Source organism: Stigmatopora argus, chromosome 4, assembly GCF_051989625.1.
Source record: "Stigmatopora argus isolate UIUO_Sarg chromosome 4, RoL_Sarg_1.0, whole genome shotgun sequence".
NCBI classification, from domain to species: domain Eukaryota; kingdom Metazoa; phylum Chordata; class Actinopteri; order Syngnathiformes; family Syngnathidae; genus Stigmatopora; species Stigmatopora argus.
The window spans coordinates 5895030-5920260 of NC_135390.1; the positions used below are offsets into that span (position 1 = coordinate 5895030).

General features: G+C 39.9%; 1 protein-coding gene across 5 annotated transcripts in view; it reads left to right on the plus strand.

Moving 5' to 3' along the window:
- klhl32 (kelch-like family member 32) overlaps positions 1-25231 on the plus strand; it is a 43563-nt gene that overhangs the window by 17377 nt on the left and 955 nt on the right. For 2 of the 5 annotated variants that reach the window (XM_077598393.1, XM_077598395.1), the window contains exons 5-9: positions 4218-4316; positions 8261-8476; positions 15290-16016; positions 19060-19118; positions 23745-23937. In XM_077598393.1, the coding sequence (XP_077454519.1) occupies positions 4218-4316; positions 8261-8476; positions 15290-16016; positions 19060-19118; positions 23745-23937 (1294 nt within the window). Of the gene's footprint in view, positions 1-4217; positions 4317-8260; positions 8477-11243; positions 11277-15289; positions 16017-16795; positions 17664-19059; positions 19119-23744; positions 23938-25231 lie in introns of those variants that run through there. The other 3 variants (XM_077598396.1, XM_077598397.1, XM_077598398.1) reach the window with 3 other exon arrangements.

Consider the following 25231-nt stretch of genomic DNA (forward strand, 5'->3'; position numbering starts at 1 on the left):
GACCATTTGGAATAATAAGTACGTATTGATGGACAAAATATAATATGATTCAGATATTTCTTAGGCCAGCAGAGAAGGCCTTGAAGGCCCTGATGGCCCGCCACTGCCGTGTATACAAACTAAGTCTACCTTTAATTCACTTAAACGTATTATAAAGGTTTTTTGACAAGTGAAACATTGTAGAAGGAAAAAGCCATCACTCCATTATGTCTAGGAGGTGAGTTGCCTCACCTTAATGTTTAACTTTGCGTTTTGTATTCTTGTCTTTTTGCCTGTTGGTGGGATTTTCTACAAATTTATTTCAAATCCGCAAACACCCTCAGCTTGCTCAAAGCTTATTCACTCAAGGACAAAACCCTGACAATCTAACTCAGGAAATTTGTTTATGCAGTTGTATTCGGTGCATTAGATTAAGGAGCGCAATAACCTCTGTTGAAGGGACACACACCTTAATATGCAGCACAATTATTTCACTAACCACATGTAAAAATAACACCCAAAACTGTAATGTTAACTTCCCCATGGAATCACACCTACTGAGATATGAAAATAAGATACCCTGCACCTATAAGATAGAACTGAAGGTGCTTTTCGGAGGTGAAAATTCGCAAGTACAGTGGTACCTCGACCTACGATCAGCTCGTGGTACGACGAAAATTTCGATCGAATAATTCGCCCGTGATACGATCAACATTTCGAGATGCGACCAAGCAAGGTGGCCATGACATGAGAGGCTGTTTATCATTGTAGCGCACTGTCTTTTTTCCGCATCTCTTTCGTGTATTACAGATATCTACGAGCACTGGACGATTTATTCAGAAGAGTTTTGACCAGGAAACGCACAACGCGCATGCGCGGGCAAAAAGAGGGCTTTCTGGGTAATGAAGTATACTCGTGCACACAACACCCATAGGCAATGGCCCCCTTTTTCAGAATAAAACTTCATTACCCACAATCAATACGTGGGTAAACTCAGCTATTGCATTTCCTGTTATTCTTTCCTTAGCCTTAGCTCCCGCGATCGCTCATTCAAGACTACTTCTCGTTGGCAAGTGGTCATGCGTTATCCTATTGTGAGGACATTTGTGTGCATCATTTTCGGAATATTTTGAAGGAAATACAACAGCAAACAGCCCATCGATAGCGAACGTGAGGGTGGAGGCGTGGCAAACCGCTAACCCGGAAAACGAAGGTAAAAACAAATTAAAACAAAATTAGAATTCAGTTTTGGGTAAAGTTACATTAAATGTATGTTTGAGTGTCTGTATATATTAATCCAAGTAAATTTAAATTTGTTTGTTCGTTTAAAAGTGCCGTGGATAAAGTCCCCCCGAACACCCCCCCTCCGCCTCCGTGTATGCCGTGTATCTCTACCCTCCGCGAAATGCGTCTATTTTTTCTTCTATTAAACAGATTTTATTACTATTAAACCACTCGTTATTTATTACTTTGTCAATACATATATGGCGAATTAGAAGAAATAACATTTTTTTTCCAATCCAATATCCTGTTTTTGGTGTTTTTTCAGAGGATTGGAACGAATTAACATCCCCCCTCCCCCTCTCCGTGTCTCTCTCTCTTCCCACTTCGAAATGCGTCTAATTTGACTTCTATTAAACACATTTTATTACTATTAAACCACTCGTTATTTATTACTTTGTCAATATATGGCGAATTAGAAGAAATAAAACATTTTTTCCAATCCAATATCCTGTTTTTGGTGTTTTTTCAGAGGGTTGGAACGAATTAATTTGTTTTCAATTCATTTCAATGGGAAACGTTCGCTCGAGTTACGAAAAGCTCGACATACGATCTCAGTCTCGGAACGGATTACGATCGTATGTCGAGGTACCACTGTACTTGCTGCAATTTTTAAAAAAAAGTGAAAAGAGTTTTCTGTTGGTTGCAAAATACACTTTGGGCTGTGTGGGGTTTAAATGTTCTAGCACCAATGTTAATGGAAAAGGAAATAAAGACCTTCACCATCCACACTTTTGAGCTGTCACTGTTGTGTGTACTGGAAAATTTAGCGCATATTTGTGTGTGGGCATAGCGAAAGTGAATTTTGGTCTTCACAGAGATATCACGGATTGATTGTGTGATTTAAATTATTATACATTTTTGGAAAATCTGACTCATTAGATTAAAACTGAGACTGAGTCCAATATTGCACAAAATAATGTTTAATACTCCAGCCTACCGCTGCATGATACATTTTGAATGCTGGATATCAAGTCAAAGGCTGATGGAGTCATATTTCTCACCTTGTAGCAAGCACCATTGCAGTCATGGCTATGTGGCTAAGTAGGGCAGCACTGCTGAATGGATTATCACAAGTTGCTCCTGTCCTCTTAGAAGTAGGGGAGTCCACTCAAGCCACATGACGTGCACATACTTATATTGTTGCATATTTACTTGTAATGTATGTTAGCAGTATTGCATTTCTTTCAGTCATTTATGAACATACATGAGGAAGCAAAGAGAAGCTTTTAGTTAATATTTCATCCTGCCGTTCATTCAAATGAATTGGTTACAATTTCAGAACTGTCATAACAATTGCCTGACTGCATATATAAATATAATTTAAAGGTTGAGCAATTTAAATGCACATGTTCATATTTTAAATTGAACACACTGTCAGTTTGCATGAGTTTGTTGAATTTGTTCTATTTACATGCATCTCTCTCTGGTATTATTACCAATTGCAAATGGGATTTGAAGAATGAGGGCATTATTTTATACAATTGAAAAACAATGTATTCTTCCCACTTAAATGCAAACTAGAATACTTTCTAGTCCACCCAGACACTTGGAACTCATAACTAGGAGGCATCTTGAAATAGGACAGAATTGGTTTCATTTAAGCACATATGAACAATCACAAATGAAAACTGCAGCAGGTGCAAAACTAATATGGCATGAAATAACTTGGGAGGAAGCAAAAGAGCTCCAAAGCAGACAAAACACAGTTGTGTAAAATAGTGTAATCCCGCAAGTTGGCATGTTTTTCCATTTTTCTAAAGATGATTGAGTCCAATAGACCTATCCATCATTGCTATTCACTAGTAAATTGCATATTTATTGTAAGTCCCTTTTTAGAAAACACAAATATCATCAAAAAAAATTGGCTCAAGAAGATAATCACAGTACCTTGATGCAATTGTCAACCTCATAATGACAATGGTAAGAAGAGAAGTCAGTCAGCGTTATCATTGTCAAATAACATAGTTAAAGTTTAGGTTTGGACAATTACTGGTATATATGTATTTTCATGTGCTACTTAAAAATACAGGAGCCTGACGTGTTGGTATTCACAGTCTCAATCGTTCTAAATCTTTAGCTTGGCTTCAGAATACTCCTACACTTTGTGATAATAGTGATAATTGATACACTATAATTAGATGGATTCAGTTTTCACATTTGGTTGCTGGAAAAGCAAGAATGAATGTGTTAAAACACATCACAGGCTGAAAGCTGTCAGGCGCAGCTCGTTTGTCCCTCTTGGCTTGCCGTTAGGCTATAGCAGCTGCGAGTGATTCTTGATTACTTCCTGATGTGGGTATTTAAGCACCACGGAAGTGGTTGTCAGTGCCGGATCGTCCTGCGTGACACTGCATACATCGCTGCAAAGGTACTGTTCACCATGCTCCAGTTTTGTTTCGTTTTGGGATGTACAAGTCCTTGTTATTTTGTAAAGCTTTTTGAGTCGTTAAAGTTACTGTCATGAGCACAGTTCGTCTCGTCCCCTCCTGCTTCCCTGCTACTGGGTCCAAATCGCTCCGATCGCGCCACGACGTCTCGACGCGATCGTAACAAAAGCAAGACAAAAACTCATAAAAAAACAGGAAAAAACAAGTCCGCAATTAGTTATTCTACCCTGATATGCAAAAATAAAACAGGCTCAGATGATTGATAGTTAATGGCCCATACCACATAGCTACAACGTTCAATGTGATTAGTTCACAAATAACATAGAGGTAGGACTTAAAAGTTATATTTCACAAGAACAAAATGAACAACAATAACAACTACTTTAGTACTTGAGTGGTTTCTCGACAGGCTTCAGCCTGTAAAAAATCATGATTAATGTTTATAGTTGAATATAACAACAGTTACTATAGATTAACTTTTTTTCTTCTTTTCAAAACACATACATACACTAAATGTATCGAGGGTGTTAATGAGACATTACAAAGACAATCTTCTCGTGTGGGCAGATTGTGCTGGAGCCAGCGGTGATCCAGGATGTTTTGTCTGCCGGGAGCCACCTTCAACTGCTGGAGCTCCTCAGTATCTGCTCCCACTACCTCATTGAGGTAGGCAAATATGCCAAATCTTACTCTTTTAAGGTCATAGACAGCATGCATTTATATGTCTCCTTGTTTGATGACATGACACCACAGTAACTAAACAAATTATAAAAGAAATCAATGACCCAATAAAAAGAGTAAATCTGTATTCTGAACTGAATTGATTATATAATGTCAACATATAATTCATTCAGTCATCTTCCATACCGCGCATCCTCATAAGGCTTGCGGGGGGTTGTTGGAGCCTATGCCAGCTGACCTTGTTCAAAAGGCAGACTAGGACACCCTAGACCAGGGGTGTCAAACCGGTCCTCAAAGGGCCGCAGTGGGTGCAGGTTTTCATTCCAACTCAACAAGAGGATACCTTTTGCAAGTGCAATCAGTTAATTAAAGTCAGGTGCTACTTATTTTAGAAGACACCTGATTGGTTAAAATGTCGGTACTGAATCGGTTGGAACAAAGACCAGGACCCACTGCGGCCCTCGGTGGAATCGGTTTGAGACATGTGCCCTAGACTGATCGCCAGTCACCCATATGGCACACAGAGAGACAAACGACCATTCACACTCACTATCATACTGCCACCAAGGAATTGAGATTGCGCCTGTCCGCACCGAAGTCAGGCGAGTGAACCTCTACACCGTGAGGCGGCTTGTCAACATATAATATATATAAATAAAAGGGTGGCACAGTGGACAAATGCTTAGCACATCCGCCTTGCGGCTCTGAGATCAAGGGTTCAATCTCTGGTGGGTTCCAATCTTCCGGTATGGAGTTAGGTTCCCTCTGTGCCTTCGTTGATTTCCTATGGGTAGTCCGGTTTCCTTCCACATCCCAAAACTTGCACAGTAGGCTGCTTTAACACTCTAAATTGCCCCTAGGTAGAATAAGTGTTGGCGTAAATGGTTTTCCATTTCCTTACGCTCTGTGATTGGCTGGCAACCAAATCAGGATGTCCAATGCCTACTACCCATAATGGGCTGGGATAGGTTCTATCATCCCTCCACTCCTTGTAAGGATAAGGGAGAGGGAAAAAACATAAATGACCAGCTGCTTGTTAAGTCAAGGCCTTTGATGTTGTTGCAACTGATATGCTTCAATTCGCAGCGGCCTTTATTGGTAATAGATACACACACTCACACAAACACTAATGGAAATTGAACCATCTATTGCCTTGCCGCAATACAAATAAAGTTGAATTGCACATTCAATAACATCTCCTCTCATTTTCTAAACCACTTTATCCTCATTAGGGTCGTGGGGGGTGCTGGAGCCAATCCCAGCTGTCTCCCGGTCAGAGGCGGGGAACAACCATGCCAACTCACACCCATACCTAGGGGCAATTTAGAGTGTCCAATCAACCTACCATGCATGTTTTTGGAATGTATGAGGAAACCGGAGTACCCAGAGGAAACCCACGCAGGCCCAGGGAGAACATGCAAACTCCACACAGCTGGACATGAGCTGGATTCGAACCTAGGACCCCAGAGCTGTGAGGCCGATGCGCTAACCACTAACAACACCGGGCCGCCATTCAATAACATACATCAACATAAGTTGTAAGAATCCTCAATATATTTCTTGATAAATATAGGAGTGGAGGGGCCGCCTCGTGTTGTAGAGGTTCATTTGCCTGAGTTCGCTGCAGGCAGGCGCAGGCTCGATTCTCGCTGGTGGTGGTATGATTGGGGGTGCAGATGGTCTTTTGTCTCTCTGTGTGCTCTACGACTGACTGGCGACCAGTCTAGCTAGAGTGTAGCTGGGTTAGGCTCCAGCAACCCCTGAAACCCTTTCCAGGATGGGTGGTATGGAAGATGATTGGATGAATGAATATAGGAGTGGAATTGATCATTTTGATTTTGTCATTTCTTTCTCTATATATTTGTGTGATTAAATAAAGTTCTAAGAAGTTCAGGGCTTCATTATTATTTTTTTTACACAATTGTTTTACACTTTTACTGCAAATGAATATCAATTCCTAATATCGATTATCTGCCTCCTCTAACTAATAATAATCAGTTATTAGTATTGGTTCTGAAAAACATATCGGTCGATCACTAGAATGAATGAATAAATGCCTTGCCTGCATAGCCACCTTGAGTACAGTAGATGTCACAGGATGGCCTCGCTCTCCCAGGTTGATGACTTTTCAGATGTCCCAGTAAAACTTTTAAACTACTTCCCACAGGGCTCTGTCCAAATCTAGGTGAGGAAGAGCAATTTTTCAGGCCAAAAATGCAAATTAAGGCCATGACCGCAATCTCCCCTTCCAGTCGCTGATTGAAGAGAATAATCTGGTTGAGAAAAACATTTGCCAGCTGAATCTAGGCTTTGCCAAAAGGGCTTTGGCGTGGGACTTACACTGCACAGTGCACTATTAGCTGTAACACATATAATAATATTCTGGTCATCATCAGCATCGAGGCATAAAGTTGGGGATATCTCCTGAAACTCCCTAATGTTTCCCAATTTCAGCAACTGCATGTACATTACAGTACGTCTGTGGGCCTATCATGTCACACCGTAACAAATTGTAGTGTCTGCAGAGGGATCTCGCATGCAAACATGAGTGGAATCAAAAACTACTTGGATAACATATCCAAACCAATTTTATTCATTAAAAATGTCAAAATATGGGCAAAATAGAGTCGAGTAGAGTGCACCTTTTAAGAAAACGGGGCTCTTTTACTTAGAAAACAACGTGACAGAGAAGAACTGTGGTCTGGTTTAGATTGTGAATCCCCAAAAAATAAAAATAAAGAACCGTCATACATAAAACAACAAGTAAAATTGGGTTCCCCAATGTAATCATTGTCTAATGTGTAATCAAAGTCAATCAGGCTGAAGAATGGGAAGCTGTGATGATCCTATCAATCTATTTAGGATAATGGATGTATTAATTTTAAATCTTTTTGTTTGTTTTAACATCGTGTAACATCATCAGGTACAGATGGAAGATGGGGAAATCTTATCTTTAACCCTAAAACATAAAGAGTATAAACACACACATGCTCCTTTTTAAGTTGGGGTGCATTTAGTCTGCATGAGTTGCGATTATTTTTACCTTTTTGGGGATTTATGGGTTATTGCACACATTGGTCCACATCCTGGAACTGTTCCTGTTATTTCAAATCCATAACATACTGTACATAATTTAAAATCCCACGGTTGACATTTGTTTGTGATTACAAGGTCAGTATATTCAGAAACACTGTTCACTGTAATAAATATACAACTGTAGGTTATGATGCAAGTTTTTCGCTCAATTAAATCCCAACATAAATATTGCTCTTGTGAGCCATCTGGTGGTTTCAGCACAATATGGAGGAACAGATTACTACAGGCCCTTTTCATCTCAAACTGAAATGTGCATGTGATTGCTTATGAATTTCAGTGACAATAAACACACATGCATAATATATGATTCAAGTCGCCATGGTAATCTGATTACTATTGATAACAAGCATACTACTGGCAATACTAAGAAATATACAGCACTAGTGTTTTAGTCACTGATGCCAGAAGGTGGCAGTCATATTCCACATTTTTAATACACTTTGATTCAACACCCCCACAAATGCACACACACTTTTTGCCTTTCTCCCTCACTGCTTTTTCATTACAATGTAAGATTGAAATCAGCTTTCGCGTAATATAAAAACGGCACATTTGTGGCTTGTCTGATAAAGCATATGCGTTCTGTAATAAATGTTTGGCAAATGGGAATATGTGGCATTTGTTCGCAAGTAGGACTTCAGTTTTACTATAATATTGTATTGCCTTTACGTTAATAGCACCTTGCAACAAAGTCAGAGATGTACATTCAGCTACTTGTCGTCTATTTTTCGAAATAATGTTGGCCTTTTTTTAATTTAAAGAGCAGTGGAGCCAGTTTTTTTATAGCTATTTAAGGTTCTTGCGATGTAAAAGCAGTCTCTGCATGTCTGCAGGAACTCAGCAGCGTCAACTACTTGGAATTGTACCGTGTGGCTGACCTCTTCCACCTTCCTTCATTGGAGGAGGCTGTGGTGGACTTTTTGGTGGGCCACCTGTCTGACCTGAGCCAAACAAGACAGGAGGAGGCCCTACAGCTGCCGTTTCGCCTCCTCAATGAGGTCCTCAAGAGTGACCGACTTACCTCGCTGAGTGAAGAAGACATATGGAAGGTATGGAAAAGTAGTGGGTGTTGTTCAATAGCAACTTTTCATTGTCATAGTAAACATATATATTGTATTTTTTGTCTGAATTACAGAATATATTTGGCATCTTTGGTTCTTGTATATGTTATTTTAGGGGGACTTCCACTGAAATCCAATTTTTTTTGTGTAAGATGAGTCTGACCTGATAAAAATGTGTCTTTTGTGTGGTTTGTTAATCAAATTGCTCTGTAAAAGAGCAAATGTGTTACGAACGCGCCGAGACGTCGTGGCACCATCGGAGGGATTTGGACCCATTAGCGGGGAAGCAGGAGGAGGCGAGACGAACTGTGCTCATGATCGTAACGTTAATGACTCAAAACGCCTTACAAAATAACAAGGACTTGTACATCCCAAAACGAAACAAAACCGGAGCATGGAGAACAGTACCTTTGCAGCGATGTATGCAGTATCACACAGGACGATCCGACAATGACTACCACTTCCGTGGTGCTTAAATACCCACATCGGGAAGTAATCAAGAATCACTTGTAGCTGCTCTAGCCTAACGGCAAGCCAGGAGGGACAAACGAGCTGCTCCTGACAATATGTGTCACTTTGATGTCACACTATGATTTATTATATAACTTTCCTCCCCCTTAGTGTGTCTAACACACCAATTTATCAATGAATGGCCAATTATCTTAAAATGACAAAAAAAATATCAGATTAGTAGATGCACTCACCCATTTGCAATCCTGATACAGTATAATAACATCAAAAGATATTTTTAAAAAAGTATATTAAAAAAAATAAGATTGGAAGGGCACCAAGAAACAAACTAATTTATATAGAACACATTTGTGAAACAATCGACTAATTGATAACTAATCTTTTATCAAATGAATTAATAACTTTTGATAATCGATCAATCAATTGTATAACTTGTTGAACATAAAATTGTACAAATCCTTTGAATTTCTGGCCCTCAACAATGAATACTTTCTGCTTTTCTGTAAAAAAAAGATTTATTATTTTAGTGCTTAATATTTGCATTTTCGTAAACAAAATAATTCACATATTTTTTTGCCCATTTTCTGATATTAATGGATCAACCAGTGTTTTGGTCAAATATCTGGGGGGGACTTTTATAATCTGTAAATTTTAAACTACTGTCCTGTTTTTTTTGAGTAATTAGTTAGAAATTAAAATATACAGGCCCAAAAATATTGATGACTGACATCACCAATAGTTTGAGCATGATACTTTAATGCAATAAAAGTAATTCACTCTATGGTTTCCACAAGACTTAATTAACAAGAGAACAGAAGCTTCTCTGTGTAAACAATGTATTAGTCAGAAGAGAAGGGTTAGACTGGAATTTGCCAAAATGCAAAAATATGAGCATTTGCATTTTTGCTGAACCTTTTAATAGACAATGAAAAAGTTTTACCAAAGTCTTGCAAACTTTTGAGATTTGTCTTGGTCTTGAATTCCCTCTTTTCGGTCAGATGAATCACCATTGAAGTAAAACATGTTCTCTGCATATTTAAAGAATGATAGAACTAAATTATGTGTCAACAAAGCTACACAGGAATTCACAAAAGTGAACTGAATCATAAATCATATTCAATGCATATATTTTACCTGCAAATAATGATGAATACATATCCCAACCCCCCTCCCCCATTCAGCCACTTAGTGTGATCTGAAAGTGACGTATGCAAAAGTTTACTATTATTGCAAGCAAAGGATTTGCATATAAATTTTAAAACATGGGTGTCCAAACCAGTCCGCAAGGGCTGCATTTAGGGCAGGGTTTAATTCCAATTAATGAAGATGATATATTTTCACCAAACTGTTGTCTTAAAAGTGTAGTAATCAGTTGGTTGAAGTCATTGGTTGAATCAGAACCTCAAAACTGTGAGGTATAATGTGATAAACATTTGGTCTCTGGCCACATGAATTCAGTTCACATGTTTTTTCAGTTTTTTTATTTTTAAATTATCAGTTTTAGATGGAAACTCATGGAAATAAAATCTCTAGTCTCAACACCTATTTACCAAAAATCAAGGTATGAGTCTTAATATTTAAATATTTTGCGGGGGATTTCATGATCCTATTGATAAAAGATGAAATATAATGGACAATAATGTGGGTGTGAATCGATATGACGGAGTGGTTTCCAAACCGTGAGAGTGCAGCGGAATGAATGCTTTGAGTTTAGAGACCTCCTGTGACACAAAGCAAGATTTTGTGGATTTGCTGCTTTGAATGCACAATCATTTTATGGATTTGTTATATTTTGACAGTGAATTATTATTTCTTATAGAATAATTTAAGCACTGCTTATACAAACATTTTTCATAGACTATAGTATATATTTGTATTACTCACACTGTATTAGTATATTGACAGTCGAGCTCACACACATCACATGGATCCAAGGTCAAAGCCACCCATTAGGCAAAATCTCATCTCATTTTCTGAACCACTTTATTCTCATTATGGTTGCGGGGGGTGCTGGAGACTATCCCAGCTGACTCCAGGTCAGAGGCGGGGGACAACACCCTGAACCGGTGGCCAGCCGATTGCAGGGCACAAGGAGAGCGACAACCATGCACACTCACACCCATACCTATGTGCAATTTCAAATGTCCTGTCAGGAGTGGCCCGTTTGTCCCTCCTGGCTTGCCGTCAGGTTAGAGCAGCTGCAAACGATCCTTGATTACTTCCTGATGTGGGTATTTAAGTACCACGGAAGTAGTTAGTGATTGTCGGATCGTCCTGTGTGACACCCTACGTGTTACAGCATATACATCGCTACAAGGTACTATTCCCCATACTCCGGGTTTTGTTTCGTTTTGGGATGTACAAGCCCTTGTTGTTTTGTAAAGCCTTTTTGAGTCATTAAAAGTTACTGTCATGAGAACAGCCCATCTCGTTTCCTCCTGCTTCCCCGCTACTGGGTCAGAATCTCCCCGATCGCGCCACGATGTCTCGGCGCGATCGTAACATGTCCAATCAGCCTACCATGCATGGTTTTGGAATGTGGGAGCCGAAGTATCCGGAGGAAACCCACGCAGGCCCGGGGAGAACATGAAAACTAAACACAGGTGGACGTGACCTGGATTTGAACCCAGGACCCCAGAGCCGTGAGGCCGACGCGCTAACCACTCGCTTCTCCTGGCCCCATTAGGCAAAGCCACAGACATCATTAGTATGAGGCCTGTTCTAGACTCATCACAAAGTTGGCACAGGGCTCCTGTGCTCAAATTCTAACTATATTTTGCCTGTTTGTACTTTTGCTAATCTGTTGCATAAAAACTCAAAATTGATACTAAAGAACCAGGGCAACTGTTAAGATAGTATTCGGATAGGTCTAGGGGCACCCCGTGCTGGGGGGACCTAAAAACACCAAGAATTTTTGCAGTGAATGATTTCTCATTTGAACCGCATTGTACGTGGACTGAACTTCTTCTGGTTCAGGTAACATAAAAATAAGGAATATAATGATTTTAATGCGGCCCGGTGGTGAGAATGGTTAGTGCATCGGCCTCACAGTTGGGGTCCTGGGTTCAAATCCAAGTCGGTCCACCTGTGTGGAGTTTGCATGTTCTCCCTGTGCCTACATGGGTTTCCTCTGGGTACTCTGGTTTCATCCCACATTCCAAAACTATGCATGATAGGCTGATTAGACACTCTAAATTGCCCCCTAGGTATGGGTGTGAGTGTGCATTGTTGTTGGGATAGCATCCAGCACCCCTCGCGACCCTAATGAGGATAAAGTGGTTCAGAAAATGAATGAATTAATGACTTTAATGTAAGTATATCGCATTATAACACAAACACACAAAATTCGCAATATCGATTATTTTCAAATATTGTTCAGCCTTAATTGCATTCATTTACAGCCCCTGGAACTATGATATCACAATCTATATTCTCTTTCACTTGGCGGATGAAAATGTGAAACAATGCCACAGTTTTCATCCTCATGCTAATTGCATCTTGGTGTACATCTACCAAAATAACACCTAGGAAAGATTGGCACAATACTAGGCAAACACAGCTAACGTAACAAATTAAACACTGCCATCTGCATCTGATGTATTATTTGTTTGTGTTGACCTGCAATTACAACGGTCTTTTTCTGACTGTATGTGATTGATTGCCTTGCATTCATGCATGCGTGTAACTAAGCATGAGTGGTGTGTCCGTTTGATGAAGTGTCAAGGTGTGTGCGTAGATTGTGAGGCGTTTTTGCGGCGTGAGGACTTGCCATTTTGACTGTTCATTTGCACCAATCAGCCTCCCTATGCGCCCTCCCTCCTTCCACCGCTCGTGCTCCCTTTTTCCCTTTCTCCTCTTCTCCTTTCTGATTAGGCCCTCCGCGCCTCTATCAGGGCCCCAATCCCCCAGCTGTCAGTCGCTCGCCCGTCTGATTGAAAACAATCAGGCCTCTGATGGCACAATTACGCTGACCCCTTAACCAGCCGCCATCGCCATAATCAGTCCCTGATTAGGCTGCTTTAGGCCTCCTTCACTGCGCCCAGAAGGTTAATTTGAGCATCAGACGGAAGCGGACAGGAAGCGGGGGCCATCGGCCGAAATTCTGAGGGGGGTGGGCACAGCAATATCGGAACGATATAGCTCAGCTGTCAATCATTGTCACCCTGAGTTTTCTCAGAGACTCTCACGCTCGGAAAATCGCATTTTCCCTAACCTTTGTTCTCTCTTCTTCTTTCGTGCCATCCTTTGCTCTGTCTTCATGTACCTCACCCCATTGCCTCCTGTCTCTCCCTCACTATCTCTTTCTCTCACTTTACCCTTTATACACACACACAATTTTTACACACACACATAAGCATACTCACTCACTTGCTCTTTCAGTGTGGAGCGGAAGGAGTTGATTTATTCTGTGCCCCGAGGAAGTTGTGTGATGCAGCGTGACCTTCACAGTCAGCTGCCGCCGTGCGAACACACACGTGCGCACACGCACACTCACACACACACACAAACACACACACAGGGATGCACGCTCGCTGTCACTTCCGAGCTTTGAAGAGAAGGAAAGCACGCTGAGCAACGGCAAACACACTGCTATTACCACAAAATGATGGAATCCTGGCTTGTGTGTTTGTTACAGTTTGCTACCTTTAAGTGTGATGTTTGATAGGAGAGCAAAGCTAAGACAAAGACAACGTTTTGTATGATTTAGGCCTGCATCAACTTCTCCCTAAAATATTGCCACATATTGCATATGAGTACATTTAACCTAAATTATCTTCACATTAAAATTGCTTTGTTTATGTGATTTTGAAACCAGTAATTGCAAAAATCTTGCTCACATTCACACCTCATAGAAACTCAATAACCTTCTGCAGCTCTGAAGTTCAATTACCCAGTTCAGCTGCATTAAACAAAAGTGTGCCTGTGGATATTTACAGTTTTGACTTTTAGATGTTGTGGTGGTTTGACGGACTCGTTCATGATAGCCTGTAGGCATCTTTAAAAAATAATTATGAGTCCTACATTGTATCTTCCCTTCTTCCCTTCTAAAAAAATATTATTCAGTATTTTTGCCTTCTTTTACTATTTTTGTTTTCGCTTTTATGCTGTTTTGAACCTTCTTGGGTGCTAACAGTCAAAAATGTTTACAAATGTCCTTCTGTAGCAAACTGATTATTCTATCACAACGTCCTAAATAATCCTAAAAAGTTTTTTTTGCCCTTGCAACATTTTTGCCTATATATATATATATATATATATATATATATATATATATATATATATATATATATATATATATATATGTATATATATATATGTATATATATATATATGTATATAAATACATATATATACGTATATATACGTATAGTATACAACTAACTACGCCAAGCAGCCCCAGACTCTACTATTTCCCGTAGATAAAGTACTGCGCAGTGACTGCTGGGATATAGAGTTCTTCAATACACTCAGTATGACGGCGACCACACTAATTTGGTGCTGGCCGTCATTTCGGCTGTATTTACAAAAGAAATCCTGCCGCTAAATGTTGGCTTCAACGGAGCATTCAAAGGTGGACTGCGAACTATATATATATATATATATATATATTATATTATTTAATAACTCGGAGCTTGCCGTCATTCCCGGAGGCTTAAGAACTACAACCGCGGGACCTGGTGTTTTGGAAGACTCATTTGGGCAATTGTTTAATTCGGACACAGAAAATTAGGACTTTGATGGATTTGTGGGTGATGATGACGTGAGTAAGTTGTAAAATGTCTAAATAAAGTACAACCGAACTCAGTTTTGCTTCCGTTGCCTTTTTAAAAATGTGTTTTTAGCGTGTGGGTGTAGCGTGCAAGAACCATATTTCCCAGCAGTCACTGCGCACCGGAACCCGGAAATAGGCTACTTCCGGTAGCCAGCGCTATTGCGTTTCGATGTTCATCCATATATAATATATAATATATATGCGTCTAAAAAAACGGTGCGTGCTTTGTGTGTCTAAAATACAGAAATAGCACTCGTTACTGACACTGCGGCGTAAAATACGATGCGCCGAATAGTCGTGAAAATACGGTAACTGCTTAATGGTGTTATTTCAAATGTCAAATGAATTGCCAACAACATAAAATGGCATTATGTATTTCTATTGTAAAGTGTAACTGATAATGTGAATGCATACATTATATCGTCGATATTAGTCGATCAGAGGCCGTTAATTTAATTGTGGCAGACTGTAAAGATTGGCAAATATCCTATTGTCCATGAAATTGGGAAATTCCACTGTTACTTATCAATTTCATTTTCCTCACCTTCTTTTTATAGTTTGTTGTCATGTGGTTGGAACATGACTGCCGCTACCAATACACTGAGGACCTTCTGCAACAAGTCCGCTACGGCCTGATGGACATCTCAACACTGCACCACCTAGCCCGTAGCCACCCCCTGGTGCAATCAAGCTCTACTGTTGCAGCTCTGGTAGATGAAGCCCTGGATTATCACCGTGGCACCTTTGCACAGCCCCTTCACCAGTCAGCCCGCACCAGGCCTCGCTTCCAATCCCTCACCTTGTATATAGCTGGCGGAAGAAAGCGTGAGGTGTGCAGAGTGCGGGAACTGCGTTACTTTAATCCGGCTGCACAAGATCACCTACCTGTGGCGGGAGGCTCGAACTGGAGCGAGTTGGCACCCATGCCCACTGGGCGCAGCCACCACTGTGTGGCTGTGATGGGGAACTTCCTCTTTGTCGTAGGAGGGGAGATGGAGCACACCAGTGGGAGGACGTGCGCCGTTAGGACTGCTTGTCGATACGATCCCAGGGCCAACAGGTGGACTGAGATAGCCTCCATGAAGGCGTGCAGAGAACACTTTGTACTGGGAGCTTTGGGTCAGTACCTGTATGCAGTGGGCGGCAGGAATGAGCTGAGGCAGGTGCTTCCCTCTGTAGAGCGTTACTGTCCTAAGAAGAATAAGTGGACGTATGTGCAACCCTTCGACCGTTCACTTTCATGCCATGCAGGGTGTGTGGCTGAAAATCTGCTCTGGGTCTCAGGTAGTCGCTCAAAAATTCCATGTATTTGTGTGATCTTTGTGCTGTACATTTATGACATCACTTCATAGTCAATTAATTCATCAAATATAGTTCATATTACCCACACGTGTGACAAGAGAAATGCAAATACATTTTGTGTGCTCCAGTGAACAAAGCATAACCAATCAAAACTTAGTACAGTGATTCTTCTACTTCCGAATGCTTGTACATATTAAATTGTCAAGTTATGAATCACTTTGATATGGGAATAAGTGTTCCAAGATAAGTACAGCTGTCCAACTTACAAACGATCAGCAAAATAGAAATGTAATACTTTCGTACTGCATGCAGCGTTTACAAGAGTTAATCTGAAGTGCTCTTGGGGGTTAGCATGTAAGACAGATTCACTTGCCCCTCACCTCCTTCAACGACATCCATGCAGGATAACCTCATGCACACCTATTTACATTCTAGAACAAGGGTGTCAGACTCGGGTTGGCTCGCGGGCCGCTTTAACGTCAAATCGATTTTATGTGGGCCGGACCATTTTAGATATAATATTTAGATTTTTTTAAATAAATGGATTAATTGAACTGGATTAAAGGGCCTGAATATTCAATTTTTTTTTATAGATCTAAAACAATGTTTATTTTGGCTTTTTTTATATTTTTAGATTTTACAAAATGATTTTTGAACTAAAAACAGAAAAAAATGATTAAAAAATTACAATTATTGATTTAAAAGGGGGAAAATCAGGAAATTTAATATACATCTATACTCTTCATTTTAATTTCATCCTAAAACAGAAAGTCGGCACTCATGATTTACTTTCTCGGGCCGCACAAAATGATGCGGCGGGCCAGATTTGGCCCCCGGGCCGCCACTTTGACACCTGTGTTCTAGAAGATGCTATTTTTTTTGTGTGTTAAAGAGCTAGGCCGGCTTCTTCTATTCGCAATTTTTTAAATTCTCTCAAGTAGACAGAAGAAGTTACAAACTTGATTCCAAGACAATAAAACAAAGTGCAAAGAGGACATAGAATAATAACACAATTTAAAACACATATAGACAGAACATTTAGACAATACAGACAAGTCCGGGCTCCCTTTCCTTCCACCCTTCAGGGGCTTCCGGGTTGGAGAGAGGCCCACGCTCCCTAGACAAGTCCCCTTTTAAGTCTAGTACATGCAAATGAACAAGTGGGTGTGACTCAAGTCATGTCCTGTCCCAAGGAGACGAATTGAGAACAATCGGGCCCCCTGCTTGGGCAACTGAATTAGTTATGTAAAAGCGTAAATTCCCCAGATGTCCTGTCTCCAAACAAAAAGATAGCTAAGAACCTACATATAAATACACATTATTTTAAAGCAATGCAAGAATATATGTGATTTTAAGAAATATTTCTCTTCAACATTAGCACAGTAACCATCAGCACTTACGCCCGCAAATGCATGACATCCCTACACACATGCGACGCTACAACTTCTTGAATCCAATATTTCTTTTCTTTTTATATTGTCGTGCCGGAGTTTCCTATTAGATAACTTCCAACACCTCTCTGGCCTCCCATTCGCAAGCAGGAAGCAGTGGCTCTGTGATGCGCAAGGTTAGCGCGCTGTCGAAGCCAGCCAGTTTAGCAGAGGAGCCATCGACGTCAAAGAATAATTAGTGAGTCAAGATATGACCTTCCTTGTCTTGCTGGCAGACTCAAACTCTGAGCTCCTGATTCTTGTGCCAACCCTTGTTCGTCACAGAGTTGTTTCTTTAATGTCCCTAACATAATTTGAAGTTGTGGGTTTATTATTGGGGTGTTTACATTATTATATGTATTACTTGTTTACATATTGTAACAAATCGGTTTCTAATATTGAGATTTAATTTAATTTATTTTGGCGTAATTTTAATGGCTTGCTAAATAATGTTCTTATTTTTGCTCTTTTTTTGCATATATACATGCATTTACACCATATTTCATACAAAATTGATCATCTCATCCCTCATTTTTGGAACCGCTTTATCCTCATTCGGGTCGCGGGGGGTGCTGGAGCCAATCCCAGCTGACTGCGGGCCAGAGGCAGGGGGCACCCTGAATCGGTGGCCAGCCGATCGCAGGGCACAAGGAGACGGTCAACCATGCACACTCACACCCATACCTAGGGGCAATGTAGAGTGTCCAATCAGCCAACCATGCATGTATTTGGAATGTGGGAGGAAACCGGAGTACCCGGAGGAAACCCACACAGGGGAACATGCAAACGCTACACAGGTGGACCGACCTGGATTTGAACCAAAGACCCCAGAGCTGTGAGGCCGACACGCTAACCACTCGCTTCACCGGGCCGCTACAAAATTGATATACTTTTATAATATGTTATTTTTAAAGGGTTTAGATTGGTAGTATTAAAGATTGTTGAGGAGATTATGCTAATTCAATGTAAGCATTCACCGAACCCTACTTAATTGTGAAATGAAATTTGATTATTTTTTCAAATTCAGGATATATAAATTCCTCGCAGCACTGATTGGCCAAGTAATGTCACGTGATCATCTGCAGCCAGTAATGGTCAAGCGGGGCATGTTATTGCGAATAGACATGATGAGTAGATGTGTCTTGACCTCTGTGGCAGAGGCTCCACCGAACCCCTAGGGTTCGATCGAACCCAGATTAAGAACCACTATATAAAATAATATAAAATACAACAATTACGAAAAATCCAAGTTATTTTGGTAAGTAGAGGTACTACTCTACTGTAGTTGGGTGAGTCTGAAATGAACGTGAATGAGCTTTACTTGGATTCTGGATAATTGGACAGAACAAAATGTCAGATGTACTCCAGTGTCTTATTGATTTTTTTTAGTAATTGACCCTTGAGTGAAAGTTTTTTTTGCAGCTCAGAAAGAGCAATGCCATGTTTTCATCCATGATCAATTGGAATTGTAAAGTGCATTGTCCATGTGTCCTGTTAGTTTGGTGTATAAAATGAACAATACATACTGAAACACAGGTTTGCATTTGCTGTTAAATCCTTTACTGTTTTCTGAATGATTTTATTTTGTTTCCCAGGTGGGGTGACAAACACAGCTCAGTATCAGAATCGCCTGATGGTATACAAGCCAGATCAGGTAACTACCAATTTAAACAGTTGTACTGGAGGCAGAATTGGGCTGTGCAATGCATTATTTTGAACAATTACACAATGAAATGTAGAACCCCATTTTAATCAATTGTATTAACATTATCTTTAAGATGGAACTTCTCCTGTATTGTAAATAAGCACGTTCATGGAGAAAAGAGGTACAGAAGCTGAATGAATGAATAAAAGTATAGCAGGAGGGTACTCGGACGTTTGGTCGCCGGACGTTTGGTCGCCGTACGTTTGGTCGCCCTGACGTTTGGTTGCCCGGACTATTGGTCGCCGGACGTTTGACAACATGACCGAGAGTTTACTGTTGAAACCAGCTCTCAAAATTATATTCATGAGAGAGAGAGAGTTTAATATCTAAATATCTACTGTTGAAACCAGCTCTCAAAATTATATTCACCCGGGAGACCAAACGTCCGGCGACCAGACGTCCGGGCGACCAAATGTCCGGGCGACCAAACGTCCGGTCATGTAGAAGGAGAGTATTATGGTGCATGGCACATTGCTTCTTGTTGAACAAATACGTAGTGGATTTATGGAAGTGCAACTAAGGTGATTCTGTGGGTTGCACCCAAGGGAAAATGTATGAATTCCTTCATTACTATGCAGAGCAGTTTGTTGCAAATGACACTTGTTTGGTGACAGGAATCATTGGCAATTTAACAATTTAAATAATTTTTCAGAATTGCAGTCTGAAAAGGACCTGAAAGAACCATTAACATAAAAAAAACAGGCACGTCCTTATGCTTGTCTACACCTGCTGTGCGGTGGAAAATCATTGCTCAACCTTTATTTCTGGTCATTTTGTTGGTTGTGCTTCTAATTTTGGCAACGTCCAACCAACAATGTTGTGGTCAGGATTGCTTACTGGTCATTCATTCTTCACTGCCAGATTCTGGTGGTGTGATACACCTTGCTCTCAGGCACTAGTGTTGTTATCTTGGAGGATAGAGTTTTGTACAGACTTTCAGGAAATTGAATTAGAAGTGGTCATAGATCTAATTTGGGATATCTACCTCCCTCCATTCAGAGGGAATCCAATGATGTCTTGGTTTCCAGTGAGGGGAGAATCTGCTCTACACCTGCCATCTGCCTTTAGCTGAAAAATGTGATTTCATTGGTCCAGCAATTGGCATAATGTTGTCCGTGTCTTCTGCACACATTGACGTCATGATACAATAGCCGTTGGCAGAATGTGAACCAAACATAACATTCTTCCGCGTGCTTCTACTACACGTGTTGCCAACACCAGCAGAAGCTCAAAAGACGAGTCACTAGCAACAACATAACAAGCTGTTTGGCATTGGGCGAGAAGATTTGGCATAGTTTTCATGGATGCAGACAATGTACTCAGTTTTGCTACTCAATGCACAAATGCATGTTCCTTCCAAAAGTACCACAATTTAAAAGGGAAATACGGGCTTTACAAACAAAGGTTTGCGACAAAATAAAAACCTTCCAAACACAATTTATGTTAGGAAGAGGATACAAATATTTCCCATTAGTTTGCTTTTAAAGCGTCATTTGGCGTAGAATGGGTGGCTAATGCTATTTTTAGTTTGGCTTGGTAGAGTAGTACACTGTAAAAATACAACTTCCAGAATGTTGTGCTAATTAAAATGTTTGTTTTAATGGTGTTAATTTAAATTTTGGTGTTATAGTCAGTAATTTCTTGTATTCGTAACTCACCAAGTTAACACTTTTGACCTGATAAAATGAGTTGTGCTAATTTAAAAACTTATATTTTTTAGTACAGATCAGGTAACTACCTCACAAATGATACCTTCAATAGCAGTTTTTCCCAACCAGTGTGCCGTGAGCGATTCTCAGGTGTTCCACGGGAAATTACAAGAAATCATACATCGTAATAATCCAAGAGAGAAATCTCAATAGTTCATCTCAAGTTGTGTCAGCACAGAATGGCTTTTCTCGTAATGTTAGGTGGTTGAAGTAATATTGGGAAGAAAAAATGTCGTAATATTACGAGATTTAAGTCATTTTCCTGTTTTTACGGTACGTGAACCAGAAGTTGTTTGGTTTCAGGGGCATCAACTTTTGGCGACGTAAAGACTCTGTGAGCACATTACTTTTTGCGTAATATTGGGAGAAAAAGTCAAAAATTTAAATAAGGTTAAAAAACATTGCATTAATTATTTTAACATCAGTCGAGCTTAAAGCTGTTCGGGGTCTGCGGACATCAACTTTGATGACGTTATATCGGTGTGAAAAAAATCGATTTTGGAAAATTTTGATGGGGATTATTTAATTACTGTTAATAAAACTCTGAGGAGAACGACTTTATAATGTTAATATAGGTGACATAGTTTTAAATTAGAAGATTTTGAGCTAGTGGTGTGCCTTGAGATTTTTTCCATGCAAGTGTACCGCGGCTCAAAAAAGGTTGGGAAACACTGTTCTATAGAGTATACTGGCAACCCTTTATTCAACCACACTATGTAGATAACCCTGACCATGCATAACTCTGTCATTGAGGGAACCCACGTTCACATCTCACTTTGTTTCCTTTATAAAATATAAGACAAAAAAATCAATGCAGTCCAGTCCAGTCTTCCTATGTGCATTTTGCATTCCTCCCCATGCATTGTCAGTTGATTAAAGACTCCAAATTTTCCCTCTATGTGTATGCAAATGCCTGGCAACCGATTCAGGGTGTACCCAGCCTGTTGGCCATAGTTACCAGGGATATGCTCCAGCACCCTGAAATCCAGGTGAGGATAAGTGTTTCAGAAGATAAATGAATAAATGTTTTGCAGTGTTTACTTGGCAATTAGGGAGTAATTTCACGTTAGAAAGTGTCTCGTGACGAAATAACAAAAAATAGTTATAAAAGGGGCAGTCAGGTAGGCGTGTTTAAAGTGTTGGCCTCACAGGTAAGGGGTTGAGGGTTCAATCCCAGTTTGACTCACTGTGTGGAGTTCGCATCTTCGCCCCAGGCTCGCATGGGTTTTCTCCAGTTACTCTGGTTTCCTCCCAAATCCCCAAAAACATGCAGTGTAGGCTGATTGAACACTCTAAATTGCCCCTAGAGTGTGAGCGTGAATGGTTGTCCTTTGTCTCCTTGTGCCCTGTGATTGGCTGGCCACGAGTTCAGGGTATCCCCCGCGTGGTCCCCATAGTTAGATGGGAGAGGCTTCAGGACTGGCAGCAAGCGGTTCGGAGAATGAATGAGGTACAAAAGTGTCACTACATATCGCTGATAAATATGAGCATTTTTCTTTCTTTTTTTCCAATTAATAATTTTGATTTTAATAATTGAAATTATAATTTCCCACAGCCCATCTGATGATCTCACACCGCTAGGGACAAACTGCCCTATGAAATCACACAGTCAAATAGGATTTGAAGTACAATATTCTCATACTGCTAATTACAGTAGAATACAGCGAGCTGTAGTGTGTCTATGTATGCAGCTGTTAACAAGGCCCCTGCATATTTTTAAGGCTGCACATAATGTGGAGGTATGTGGCATGTTTGAATGTAAAGCGCACATCCATATGGGTCCATGTTTGTTCATGTTGGCCTGGAAGCAAGGGGAGGCTGATTTGTATTCACCGCCAATCTGCGTTCACCTGCCAGAGCAACAGCAACCCCCTCATCCACTATACCCTGAACAGATGGCCACCCGTCAACACAAACACACACACATGCACAAACAGTTCCTGTGCCTCAATCAAGCCCGCCTTCTCCCTCTCTCTGTCTCCAAAAATAATAATACAAAATAATAATCAGAAAAAAAATCGCGCTCTCGCATAAACGCTGCCATGCGCACACACCCTCTGAATCAAATTCACCTTCAATACACTTTGTAACTACACTAGCCAATGAGTGGGGATTGTCTAAAATAGAATGGCAGAACTTCATTGTCACTTTATTGACCTAGTGTACTGAGAATACTGCAATACACCAAATTCCCAAGGAATGTATATATATATATATGTGTGTGTGTGTGTGTGTGTGTGTGTATGTATGTATATGTATGTATATATGTGTATATGTATATATATGTATATATATATATATATATATATATATATATATATATATATATATATATAAATAAAAATAAAATCAGACTTAGGCTTGTCATCATCATTGACTAGACAAAAGCCTAATTGTCATCATACCCAGCTGCGTATGTCATCATACCCAGCTGCGTATGACGAAAATGATAGTGCTTCTCCACAAAGTGCGCTTTTCCCAGGCAATATATATATATATATATATATATATATATATATATATATATATATATATATATATATATATATATACATACACATACACAGGTGAGTGGATGAATAAGATTCATAATCCAACATACTATATATATATATAGTATGTTGGATTATGAATCTTATTCATCCACTCACCTGTATATATATATATATATATATATATATATATATATATATATATATATACATATATATATATATATATATATATATATATATATATATATATATATATATATTATATATATATATATATATATATATATAATATATATATAATATATATATTGCCTCATACTAACTGCCTTGAAACCCCTCATTCACCTCCCATCTCCTTCCCTCCCCTTCAGGACCAGTGGGTAGCACGCAGTCCCATGTTGCAGAGGCGGGTCTACCATGTCATGGCAGCTTTGAAAAGACAGCTTTACGTACTCGGAGGGAATGACCTGGATTACAATAATGACCGGATTTTGGTGCGCCACATCGACTCCTACAATCTGGACGTGGACCAATGGACCCGCTGCTCTTTCAGTCTTCTCACAGGTGAAGAATGCTCAAAACAAACAAAAAAGTTGCCTTGATTTGCATGCTTCACATGTATCTTGAGGGGCCAACAATATGCCAATTTCTTTCGCCGAAAATCAAAATGGCTCCCCTCACCCCTTTTAAATGTGGTGTGCTCGCATCTTGTGATTGATTGTATGGTCTGTTTTAGACTATTTGAACTTGGTGGCTTTAAAATAATATTGAGTGTAATTTGCGGTGTGGTTAGCACATCGGCCTCACAGTTCTGGGGTCCTGGGTTCAAATCCAGGTCATGTCCATCTGTGTGGAGTTTGCCTGTTCTCCCTGGGCCTATGTGGGTTTCCTCTGGGTACTCTGGTTTCCTCCCACATTCCAAAAACATGCATTGTAGGCTGATTGGACACTCTAAATTGCCCCTAGGTATGGGTGTGAGTGTGCATGGTTGTCCGTCTACACGTGCCCTGCGATTGGCTCGCTACCGATTCAGGGTGTCCCCCGCCTCTGGCCCGGAGACAGCAGCCAGCCAATCTCACGCTCACACTAAGGGCACCTAAGGGCAATTTAATGTTCAACCAGTTTGTACTTTTGCAGTTACAAACATGTCTTTATCCTAATTCCAACACCTTATTGTTGTTGATTTTTTAGAGGTTTGCATGGGTGTATGGCGGTGTATCACTTTTGCAAATGGATCATACCAACTCTCCCAATAAGCGTGGGTGGTAGGGCGATTGTTTATAAAATAGATTTCCATTTGTGTGCCTCTTTAAGTGTTTTTTTATCTTCTCATTTTTCCATAGTTTAAATAACTTTCCAGGAAATATACATATTAAAGGCATTGTGGGATTGGTCCTTGCTGGACTTCTTCTCATGGCAACAACACTGCACGTTTTAAACACGCCTAAAACAAAAACTGGAAAAATCTGCCCAAGAGTTACTGCCAATAACTCAGAGATTCTGCAACAGTTCTCAACTTGTGCCCATGTTTTCAGCACTTTTCAGTTTATTTTCAAACTGATTTCATGTATTTATATCATCAAAATGACTTCACAGTACCTTTAAATAAACTTTTTACCTCCAAAGTTTCATGAAAATTGCCTTTTGACAGATAAGGTAACAATAATACATGTGTACAGGGTTAGTGTTGTATTATTTAAATAATATGCTGAATGTTGGGGGACTAGAGTACAAAAGCATATTATTGACTTTTTATTGAAGCATGACAAAATAATTGGTATTCATCAACAAGACTTGGTCCAACAACAGCTTGTTTTTCATACTGTATAAATCAACAAGATATGCTACCTAGTATACG